Source organism: Microcaecilia unicolor, chromosome 3 (assembly GCF_901765095.1).
Source record: "Microcaecilia unicolor chromosome 3, aMicUni1.1, whole genome shotgun sequence".
NCBI lineage: Eukaryota > Metazoa > Chordata > Amphibia > Gymnophiona > Siphonopidae > Microcaecilia > Microcaecilia unicolor.
This window is the reverse complement of record NC_044033.1, coordinates 54,318,561-54,331,281: the sequence shown is the minus strand read 5'-3', so window position 1 is coordinate 54,331,281 and position 12,721 is coordinate 54,318,561. Positions and strand designations below refer to the sequence as shown.

At 44.4% G+C, this 12,721-nt stretch overlaps 1 protein-coding gene across 1 annotated transcript in view; it reads right to left on the bottom strand.

The window, feature by feature from the left end:
• Positions 1–12,721, bottom strand: part of BUB1 (BUB1 mitotic checkpoint serine/threonine kinase) — a 189,241-nt gene that overhangs the window by 69,945 nt on the left and 106,575 nt on the right. Inside the window, 2 exon segments of the mRNA XM_030195939.1 lie at positions 7,559–7,640; positions 7,728–7,833. Of these exon segments, the coding sequence (XP_030051799.1) occupies positions 7,559–7,640; positions 7,728–7,833 (188 nt within the window).

The following is a 12,721-nucleotide window of genomic DNA, read 5'->3' as shown; positions in this document are numbered from 1 at the left end:
TGCCTCGCCTTCGCCTGATGTTACGTTACGTCAGGCGAGGGTGGAACACGGAAGGAAGGAGTGGCCTGCCCTGCTGCTGCTTGCTCCGAACTTGCGAAGGAAGGTGAAAGGAGGCGTTTCAGGTACTGGTAGTTCCGGGAGCGATGGAGGGCGGGTGGAGGGGGGGGGGGGGGGGCGGCGGCCTTTGTCCGGCTCTCGGCGGCACTGCTTCAGGTAGGTCTTACTTTCGGGGGAGGCCTTATAATACAAATTTGCAGCAAAACTCCAGTAGGCCTTATTTTCGGAGTAGGTCTTATTTTCGGGGAAACACGGTATGTAGGTCTGGAATGTGTTTTTTTTTTTTTTTTTTTTTAATTGCAAGGTTTGGTTACTGGAGTACTAAAGGGTCCTCCTCACTGTCTTGGAAAAGATGGTGTTAAAGGGGCCCATCTTAATTTTTTTGCCTGGGGCCCAATCAGTCCTAGATACACCACTGTCCTGAGGCATACCTTGTTTTGTAGGGGACAAGAATGACCCATGGTTGCTTCTGCCAAGACAACTCCAATTTCAAAAAGAGCGCTGCCTCTAGAGTAGAGAATCACATGGGGACAAAGTTTGTCCCCATCCCCTCAGCGTGGGTTCTGTCTCCGTCCCTATCCTCATCTGCAGAAGCCTCAACCACTTATGATTTTATATTTAAATCTTTTTATTAAAGTATAAAAAGGAACAATATGCTGTGCAACTGTTGTGTATAAATTACAAAACAGAAAACAATAACGAGCGGCTATAATAACCCTCCTCACCTCCACCCACTATCCTTTCAACCCCAATAGATGATTTCTACTAGAGTAAAGAATCCTAATGCACACTGTTAAATTGTTCAGGGGTATAAAATACAACTCGTTCAATATGCCCTAGAGGGGAAAAATATGCCCTATGGAGCACTGTTATTATTTCTTAATCTGTGGATGAATAAGAGGTCATCAACAATCTCAGGATTCAATCCAGCTCTCCTGTCTTCCACAGTCCTTCCTGCAATAGAAGATGTCTTCTTAGAAGATGTGCTGGTAGCATAATGTACAGGATCCCCCATGCAAATGTTGCTACTTGTGGCTAGAATGTTTGCTTGTTTTTCCAAAAAAAAAAAAAAAATCAAAATATCGTTGTAGGAATTTCTCACACATACATAACAGCCCAGTTCATTAACAGCCTTCAAAGTGGGCTCTGTCCCCGCCCCGTCTCCGCAACATCTGACCCATCCCCGTGGTTACTGCGGGTCCCAGTCCCCATTTCGTTCTCTACTCTAGAGGACAGGTGGCTAAACAAAGGCTTCAAAATTTCAATATTACCTACACCAAAGAGATGTAAAACACTTGAAAGTAAACAGCACTGAACCCTAGAAAGGACATACTAGCATAAATACATAAGTATTGCCACACCGGGACAGACCAAAGGTCCATCAAGCCCAGCATCCTGTTTCCAACAGTGGCCAATCCAGATCATAAATACCTGGCAAGATCCCCAAAAAAGCTCAATACATTTTAAGCTATTTATCCCAGAAATAAGAAGTGAATTTTCCCTGTCAATTCAATAATGTCTATGGACTTTTCCTTTAGGAAGCCATCCAGACCCTTTTTAAACCCCGCTAGGTTAACCGCCTTTACCACATTCTCTGGCAACGAATTCCAGAATTTAATAAAACGATGAGTGAAGAAACATTTTCTCGGATTCGTATTAAATTTACTACTTTGTAGCTTCATCGCATGCCCCCTAGTACTAGTATTTTTGGAAAGAGTAAACAAATGATTCACGTCTACCTGTTCCACTCCACTCATTTTAAGCTGAAGAACCCTAGACGCGTTAGCCTTTCCTCATAGGGAAGTCGTCCCATCCCCTTTATCATTTTTGTCGCCCTTCCGTGTACCTTTTCTAATTCCACTATATATCTTTTTTGAGATGTGGTGGCCAGAATTGAACATAACATTTGAGGTGCGGTCACACCATGGAGCGATACAAAGGCATGATAACATCCTCACTTTTGTTTTCCATTCCTTTTCTAATAATACCTAACATTCTATTTGCTTTCTTAGCCAACACAGCACACTGAGCAAAGGATTTCAACGTATCATCAACAATTCGTTGGTGTTTTGTAAAGTGGAACCTTGCATTACGTAGCAATAGTTCAGGTTCCTCTTTCCCACATGCATCATTTTGCACTTGCTCACATTAAATGACATCTGCCATTTAGACGCCCAGTCTCCCAGTCTCGTAAGGTCCTCTTGTAATTTTTTACAATCCACTCCCAATTTAACAACTTTGAATAACTTTGTGTTGGCAGCAAGTTTAATTACCTCACTAGTTACTCCCATCTCTAGATTTATAAATATGTTAAAAAGCAGTGGTCCCAGCACCAGAGGCGTAGCCAGGTTTTGATCTCAGGGGGAGCAGACTTTTATAAAATAGGCGCCGGTGGTGTCAGCTACACAGAAGTGTTTGTGTTGTTGCTCAAGGGCTGTGGCGGGCAATGATTAATACAGGCTGTCTCTGTTGCGTCCTGCCTACAAGGAAACAGTAAGTTACATCAGGAGGCAGGAAGCAGAAGAGGTCCCTGGACTGGCCAGAGCAGGCAACCTGTCATAACACAAATAAAAATATTCAAATCGAGACCATCACCTCAGGAATAGCACATCCAGTCCTTCCACTGCTAGACACCTTTTTCAAATCAAGATGGTCTTTTGTTTGTGTGGTGACTCTACAGGATGTGAAGAACACTAGTCTGAAGCATTTTTATTTTGGGTGACAAGGGCCAACAAAGATGGCCCTTGCCCCAGAGCCTACTTTCAAATAGGACCAGACACTTTGTGAAACACCACAAACCCCTGCAAAAAGACACCCAAAACCTATACTGAAAACTTACCACACCATAACAGCCCTAACCCACCTATGAAAAGGCAGTGCTATAAATATTACAGTGGGACCTAGAGAAGTGTTTCCATAGGTGGTCCTGGAGTACCCCCTTGCCATTCAGGTTTTCAGGCTATCCACAATGAATCTGCATGAAAAACATTTGCATGTAATGGAGGCAGTATATGCAAATCAATGTCATGCACATTTATTGTGGATATCCTGAAAACCTGACTGACAAGGGGGTACTCCAGGACTGCCTTAGAACACAAAACTTACCACACCATAAAAGCCCTAACCCACCTATCAGACGACAGTGCTATAAATAGTACACTGGGCTCTGGAGCACCAATATACCTACTACTGGGAAACTGGAACAAGCTGCACCGTTACACATTCCTACACAGATGGTGTAAGGATGGTGAAAGGATAGGACTCGGAGTTCAACCTACTCAGTTTTAAATTAGCAATGTAAGACAGCAGGGCCTTCTATGCATAAAGAAATCATCCCCTTCCAGCTAGTTTCAGCTATCAGGTAAAACCAACATTATAACTGATAGCATCATTCAACAAATTCTTTTGTGTGGGACTCCGGAGTGAAATCTGGATTCTCAACAGGATCGAATATAATCTCAACAAAACTCTGCACCTTCTATTATGTATTACAAACTCCATATCCCCCCCCCCCCCCCCCCCCAAAAAAAAAAAAATAGAGTGAAGCGGAGATGACAACAAATCATACAAATGTATTCAAATTCTGATTTTGTAAATGATGCCTACACATCCATAGAGGCCTGCAGTCAGTCTGCCTCTCTTTTACACATCCTACTTGCCCTCAGCCAACACGCCTATGGAACAATTAAACTATTTAAAGATCCTTCAAGAGGTAGTGTCTCATGATTTAGGCTCTAAAACCCTTTGTGATGTTTTGGTGCCACCTCAGTAAGGCCAACTCACAATCTCTCCACTCAAACACTATACACAAACTTGTGCAAAAACACACTGAGAACCTTGCCAAACTTCAAGGACAGGATGAGCTATTAATTGTACAGCGCTGCGCAACCCTGGTAGCGCTTTAGAAATGTTAAATAGTAGTAGTAGTAGCTATAACCTTATGCATGAAACGGCAGCACTGTAAATATTATACCGGGCACTAAAACACCAATACACTACCTAGTAAAAAAAAACAAAAAGGACTGCAAATAGTACATGCTAGCAGAATACTGCACCTTGATCACACATGAAAAAAACACAACACAACAGATATGACACAAGGAACTGGAATTGAAACTTAAATGCAAAATATCACAGATACACATTTCCAAAAGCTGGCATATTCCAGTTAATAAATTCTGAATAAAATACTTTTTTCTACCTTTGTTGTCTGATCATTTAGTTTTTCTATTCGCTTTGGTCCCAGTGTCTTCTGTTTGATATTTTTTCTCTCACCATGTCCACCATCCTCCTGTGTCCCTTTCTACCACCTGCAGCCCTGTCCCTATCCTTCCTCCAGTTTCAGCTGCCCTCAAAATGTTCCAATCCAGCCCTTAAATTCAGCAGTCTCCCATCTATGTCTTTGTCTTGCCTTGGCCTGCATTTCCCTCTCTTTTTTCCCTATCCCCTGCTGTGATCAGTATTGCCCCTCTGTGTCACTAAGCCCCCTCCCCATCCAGTAGTGCCCCTTTGTGTCCTTATCCCTTTCCCTCCATATCTCACATCTCTTGTTTCCCCGTCACTCTCCTCTCTCTCTTCCCTTCTTCCCCACCCTGGGGCCAGGATGTCTCCCTCTTTCATCCCACTCCCCTCCCCACAGTTCAGTATGTCTCCCTCCTAGGTCTCCATGGTCTTTCCCCCCCTTTCTTTACCTAGTCAGTCAGCCAATCAGTGTTTCCCTAGCCCTCACCCTCCAAGCTGATCCAGCATTTATGTATCCCTCTGCCTCTCCCTCCGGCACCTCTTCCTGTCTGTCTGTCTCTCCCTCTCCCCTTCCAGCAGAGCAGCACTTAGTTCTTCCTCCCTTTTGCCTGCATGTTCTCCCCTTTATCCCCCCCCCCCCCCCCTCCGTGGTTCCAGAGTCTCTCCCTCTGGCCCTCCTACTCCCCGTGGTCCGAAGGTGCTTCCTAAGCTGCCTCAATCGCTGCTGGCAGGGGCACTGCAGCATTGAAAGATGCTGCCTGGGTGCCTCAATCTTCCGTGTGATGTGTTCTGTCTTCTCTTATGCAATTTCCTGTTCCGCGTGGACAGGACACATCACAAGGAAGATCAAGGCACCGAGGCAGCTCCTTTCAATCGCTCCGCTGCCTCTCCAGCAGCGATTGAGGTAGGTTAGCAAGCACCGTCGGACCACGGGGAGCTGGAGGGAGGCAGTAGATGGAGGTCATTCTTGCCGTTGGGGAGGCGGGGTGGGGCGGCTGGAGCAGTGTCGTATGTTAAGCACTGCCGCTGCATTGCTGGTCCTCTCTCTGATGCACACTCTTCGTGCTAGAGGGGGTGGGACTAAGGCCGGCAGCAGAGAGAGGGGAGGAGCTTTTCAGCCTTGGGATTCAGGGAGGGAGGAAGCAGAAAAAAATATTGCCACGAGGCGCATAGGCGCCATTTTTTCAAATCAGCTGTTTAGGGGAGCAACCGCTCCCCCTGCACCCCAACTAGCTACACTTCTGTCCAGCACAGACCCCTTACGAACCCCACTATCTACCCTTCTCCATTGAAAATACTGACCATTTAACCCTGTTTTCTATACTTTAACCAGTTTTTAATCCACAAATAGACACTACCTCCTATCCCATGACTCTCCAATTTCTTCTGGAATCTTTCATGAGGTACTTTTGTCAAACGCCTTTTGAAAATCCAAATACACAATATCAACCGGTTCGCCTTTATTCACATGTTTGTTCACCCCTTCAAAGAAATGTAGTAGATTGGTGAGGCAAGATTTCCCTTCACTAAATCCATGCTGGCTTTGTCTCAATCCATGCTTTTGAATATGCTCTGTAATTTTGTTCTTTATAATAATCTCTACCATTTTGCCTGGCACTGATGTCAGGCTCAACGGTCTATAATTTCCCGGATCCCCTCAGAAACCTCTTTAAATATCGGCATTACACGGGCTACCCGTCAATCGTCCAGTACCACGCTTGATTTAAAAAATAAATTACATATTACTAACAATAGTTCCGCAAGTTCATTTAAAAATTTTATTAGTACCTCGGAATGAATACCATCCGGTCCAGGAGATTTGCTACTCTTCAATTTGTCAAATTGCCCCATTACATCCTCTAGGTTTATAGAGATTTCATTCAGTTTTTCCGACTCGTCAGCTTTGAATACCATTTCTGGCACCGGTATCTCTCCCAAATCTTCCTTGGTGAAGACCGAAGCCCCTCCCATCCATGTCTAGCAATTTTCTCTTCCCTGCCCTCCCCTCCCATGATATCCAGCAACTCTCCTCTCTCCCCTGCCCTCCCCTCCCATCCATGTCCAGCGATTCTCCTCTCTCCCCTGCCCTCCCCTTCCATCCATGTCCAGCGAATCTCTCTTCCCTGACATCTCCTTCCATCCACGTCCAGCGAATCTCTCTTCCCTGACCTCCCTTCCCACCTATGTCCAGCGATTCTTCTCTGCCCCCTGTCCTCCCCTGCCATCCATGTCTAGCGATTCTTCTCTGCCCCCTGTCCTCCATGTCCAGCGATTCTTCTCTGCCCCGTCCTCCCCTCCCATCCATGTCCAGCAATTCTCTCATCCCTGCCCTCACCTCCCATCGATGTCCAGCAATTCTCTCTTCCCTGGCCTCCCCTTCCATTCATGTCCAGCGATTCTTCTTCACCCAGCCCATCCTTCTCCACTGCCTGCCAGCGTCGGACTCAGCAGTGCAAACGGTGCAGACAGCGACTGAGGCTGGCAGCATCGGAGCTTCCCTCTGCGAGTCCCGCCTACGTTGTTTCAACTTCCTGTTTCCGCATAGGCGGGACTCGCAAAGGGAAGCTCCAATGCTGCCTGCCTCTCTCAATCGCTTACTGCACTGTCGCGCTGCAGAGTCCGACGTAGTAGTAAGTAGGGGAGTGAGAAGAAGGGTGTAGGACTCGCCGGGGGTGGGTGAGGTGCCAGTGCGCCATACCGGTGCGTACTGGCACAAAAAAAGCCCTGATGCTACCCCTCCACCAGTTCGAACCACCCTATCACTATGATATAATTTGTATGACAGTGTCCCACTGGTTACCCTCCTTCCACCGGGTCTCAGAGATGCTTCTTATATCTAGTTTTTCAATTAGTGCAATATAGTCCAACTCTCCCATCTTATTTCTTAGGCTTCTGGCATTCGCATATAGGCATTTCAAACTATGTTGTTTGTTCCTATTTACAACATGCTCAGTACTTAACAGTATTAATTTGCAATCTTTTGTCCGATTTTTATTTAAGGACACCTGATCTACTACGGTCTCTTTTGCAACCTCACTATCGGGATACCCTATCTTCCCTGTTTTGGTGATATCTTTAAAAGATACCTTATTCCGAACCATGCGCTTTTGAGCGACTGTCTGCCTTCCCCCAGTCTCTAGTTTAAAAGCTGCTCTATCTCCTTTTTAAATGCTGATAACTGACAGAATATTCCCCTAATTATTATTCTTGCACAACACAAACCATTCATCTTCACCCTCACAAAAGCTTAAACACTTACATTTTGTTTCGCAGAGAGTGCAATACCAGTGTGCTGCTTAAAGGTTTTCACTTCCTTTGCCACACTTTTTTGCTGGGGGAACCTAGAAAGAATATAAAGATTTTAAAGGCAGTCAGTTATCACTGGAGAGTGAAGGAATGGCTTTTTACTGTATCTAGCTTTTGTTTACCCATTCTCCTTGTTTATATCATCTTCAAAAATGCAGAAATTGGTTGGCAGAGGTGAAACATTATTATACTGTGCAAGAATTCCATTTGGGTTGGCATCTGTATCATCTACAACAAAAAATCCAAACTAAAATCAGCAAGTCATGCAAATATCAAATCCTAAAACAACCCTACTACATGGCATTTCATAAAAATATCTAATTTGTTTCAAAGGTTGAGAGGGTGGCCCATATTGATAGCAGAAGTCCTAGAATTTAAACACAACCCATTGTTCATAAAATCTGGGACTGCTCTTTAATAAAATCTCCCATCTTTGAAAATTTATTTCAACTGGATTCTGTTGTAACTACTGAGACTGTAAAACAGAACCTTCCCATACATAATCTAGTTTTTTTTTTCTTTACATGATATTAGTCACCTGTGGTGTAACAACATGCAACTGGAAGAAAAACAAACCATCAGATTTTCAGTTTTCTGGAAAGTACTTTATTGCTTTCAAATGCAGAATGTATGACTGAAAGAGGCAGAATTAAAGCTGAAAGACTGAATAATTGGTTTCTCCCCATCACTGATTGATTTGTGTTAAGAGAAGTACCCGAGACAGGTACTGAGGGACATCTAATATGACATCACTCCCCATGCCCTACTCACAGCACTGGAGCAGAGACATCCAAAGGAGAAATTAGGACTTACCTGCTAATTCACTTTCCTTCAGTCCCTCTAGACTGGCACAGATGGGTTTACACACTTCTACCAGCAAACTGAGAACAACTGAGTTTCAAGTAAGCCTATAAGTAGGCTATGCAGTCCCCCGATAGTCAATCTATGAATAGCTAAGCAGATACCCCGAACAGGAGAGAGAAGAAAACACACCAAGCAAACACCGCTCTCACTTCAGTGACCACGGCCACAAAGGCCTTGGATTGCTGTGCTGTCAGCGCAGCCCAGAAAACGTCTGGATAAAGAATGACATGAGGATTGGGAGATGCAGCAAACCCACGGTAACAGCACCGCTTGCAGAAGAATTAACAAAGATGTGGGAACAAAATTTTTTACTTCAATACAGTAAAATAAAGACCTTTTATTTACCACTGATTACCGCAGCAGCAGCAACTGTGCACATCACAATGTACACCATCAAACTACTCCTAATAATCTACTCCCTATCCCTGGTCCACTATACAATAACCACCCCTCTCACAGAAACCAACATCATACTCACAATACATAACTTCAATAGATGGTCCAGACACAAGACACCCCTCCAAACGAACAACCACCAAAATAGCGGAAGACCCCCAATACGAGGACAAAACCAACACAAAGGAAAGAAAAATCATGACAAATCCACACCACAAGAGAATAGACAAATAATAAAAATCAACACAACATCAAACACAGCAGACCCCTACCAAAAAATTAAAGTGGGATACACAAATGCCAGGTCAGCAGTCAACAAAACAACAATAGCAGCAGACTGGATCACGTCAGACAATTTTGACCTACTACTTATTACCGAAACCTGGATCCACGATCAAAAGGACCCCCTAATCCTAGATCTATGTCCCCCAGGATACAAAATCACTCACTGGACAAGAAATGGAAAAAGAGGCGGAGGCATAGCACTAATTCACAGATCCCACCTCACCGTAGAAACCGTAGCCGAGTCCATAACTCCCCAACTTGAAATCGCCTTGGTTAGAATCGACCACCCAACCTTGCTCAATCACCTAAACTGTGTATTGTTTTACAGACCACCAGGAAACTGGTATGACTGCCAATCACACTTCATGGACTTTATATCAAACACCTGTGTATCTAATTCCAATTTACTTATAATAGGTGACATAAACCAACACCTAGAAGACCCCAAATCTACCAATGCACGTGAATGTATGGAATTCCTCCAATTATGGGGCCTAAACTGGCCGCAGATGCAAGCAACACATATCAAAGGGCACACACTCAACCTCATTGCACATAAACTGACTTCTGACATGAACTTAGCACTATTAGATACAAAATGGACTGAAATACCATGGTCAGACCACCACAAATTAAACCTATCACTACAATGGTGAAAAAAATGCTCATACCATACACATGAACGCACAACTTATACCACGAGAGGCCAAGCAGACTCTAACATTTTGGCAACAGATATACAACGAATGAACAGCACAAATGGTCTTGATACACTATCTCCTAAACTGGGATAACAGATGCAGAAGCATATTAGACGAAATAGCACCACTACAAACAAGAACCTCACACAGACACAATTCGATACCATGGTACAACAAAGAACTGAAAAAACTAAACACACAAATCAGGAGGCTCGAACGAGCATGGACAAAAATTAAAGACGCATACACACTAAACAAATGGAAACAAATGCAACGAAAATACAAATATGCAATAAGATAAACTAAAAGGTCCTATTACAAAACTAAGATAGGACCAGACTACAAAGACGCGCATAAATTATACCAACTTGTGAATAAACTACTAGATACCACATCGGTCAGCAAAACTAACAGACACACCATCTGCAGACAACCTCACTAAATACTTCAATGAAAAAATTGCAAACCTACGTACTACATTACCACAGAACTCCACTGACATCGATAAATTCATGGACTGCATGGACCCAATCCTCGATGAATACCCAGCAGACCAAATCTGGATAAACTTTGCTCTCCTCACCGACAAAATCATAGCCCAAGCAATCAACAGGTTAGCTAAATCCCACTGTAAACTGGACACATGCCCCAACTACCTAATAAAATCATCCCCTCAATGCTTCATAGCAGACCTTACATTACACTTAAATTACATGCTACAACATGGACTCTCTCCCAAGGACAAAGGCAACATACTACTAACCCTAATACCTAAAGATCAAAAGAAAAAAGCAAACGAAATCACTAACTACCGCCCAGTAGCATCCATCCCCCTGGCAGTCAAACTGTTGGAAAGCATGGTAACCAAGAGGGGCATAATCGAACGGGGGCACCCATCTCTAAGGATGGCCCTGTAAAGGGGCGGGGCAACCCGTATTATTGAAACAAGATGGATGTCCATTTTTCGTTTCAATAATACGGTTGAGGATGCCCAAATCGTGAAATTTAGGTCAACCTTAGAGATGGTCGTCCCCGGTTTTCGGCGATAATGGAAAGTGAAGACGCCCATCTCAGAAACGACCAAATCCAAGCCATTTGGTCGTGGGAGGAGCCAGCATTCATAGTGCACTGGTCCCACTAACTGAATGGAAAAAGCCCTTCCCTTACCGATCCGGAAAGGAACGGGCATGCATGAAGGAAATTGCATGCAAATGAGCTGCATGCAAATGAGCTGCTCGCTGTTAGCTCATTTGCACACGATTTCCTTCCTAAGGAGGGGAAGCAACGGCAGTTGAGGATGTCCAAAATGTGGATGTTTCTGTGTGAAGGACGTCCATGCCTTTGCTATGGCTCCGACACCCTCTTTATTTATTTGGATTTTGGATCACAAGTAGCAGCAGCAGTGGGATTTGAACCGGCCACCTCTAGATTGCAAGACCAGTGCTCTAACCACTAGGCCACTCTGCCACTCCCTTGAAATGTGGCCATCCCTGTGGGGGGCAGTTGAGGACGTCCAAAATGTTTGAAAGAAGGACGTCCACTCCTTCTTTATGCCTCCGCTGACACACACATACCTCCCCCCCCAGGGACTTGCATACTGCCCCCCCCCCCCCACAGGGATGGCCAAATTTCAAGGGAGTGGAGGAGTGGCAGAATGGCCTAGTGGTTAGAGCACTGGTCGGTTCAAATCCCACTGCTGCTACTTGTGATCCAAAATCCAAATAAATAAATAAATAAAAAGGGTGTCGGAGGCATAGCAAAGGCATGGATGTCCTTCACAAACATCCACATTTTGGACGTCCTCAACTGCCATCACAGGGACGGAGGCATAGCGAAGGACATATTGTTAAAATAAAAAATAAAAAAAGACAAAAGTTTTTGAAGTTGTTTTTTCGGGGTGGGAGGTGGTTAGTGACCACTGCGGAAGTCAGGGGAGGTCATCCCCGATTCCCTCCGGTGGTCATCTGGTCAGTTCGGGCACCTTTTTGATGCTTGCTCGTGAAAAAAAATGGACCAAGTCAAGTCGGCCAAATGCTCGTCAGGGACGCCCTTCTTTATTCCATTATCAGCCGAGGACGCCCATCTGTTAACCACGCCCCTGTCCCGCCTTCTGTACACTGCCAACAAGCCCCCTTGAACTTTGGTCGTCCCCACGACGGAAAGCAGTTGAGGACGCCCAAAATCGGCTTTCGATTATGCCGATTTGGGCGACCTTAGGAGAAGGACGCCCATCTCCCGATTTGTGTCAGAAGATGGGCACCCTTCTTCGAAAATAAGCAGGCAAGCAACTTACCAACTATTTAAACAAATTCTCAATACTACATGAATCTTAATCAGGATTTCGCTCAAACCACAGCACCGAAACAGTAAACCACTCTCCTAACCAAGTTCAAACAAGAAATTGCAACAGGTAAAAGTGTACTCCTACTACAATTCGATATGTCAAGTGCGTTTAATATAGTAAACCCTAAAATACTACTAAACATCCTAAAATACTTTGGGATCGGTGGAAAGGTACTCAGCTGGATTAATGGCTTCCTAACCATAAGAACATACCAAGTGATATCCAACTCGAATATCTCACCACCATGGAAATAAGAATGCGGAGTACCCCAAGGCTCACCACTATCGCTGACCCTCTTTAATCTAATGATGACCCCCACTAGCCAAATCCCTATCTAATCAAGGCCTCAACCCATACACCTACGCAGACGATGTCACAATTTACATCCCGTTTAAACACGATCTAACAGAAATCACAAACAAAATCGAACTCAGCCTACAATTCATGAACTCATGGGTGGATGAATTTCAACTAAAACTCAACGCAGAAAAAACACACTGTCTCATCCTCTCATCACAATACAATA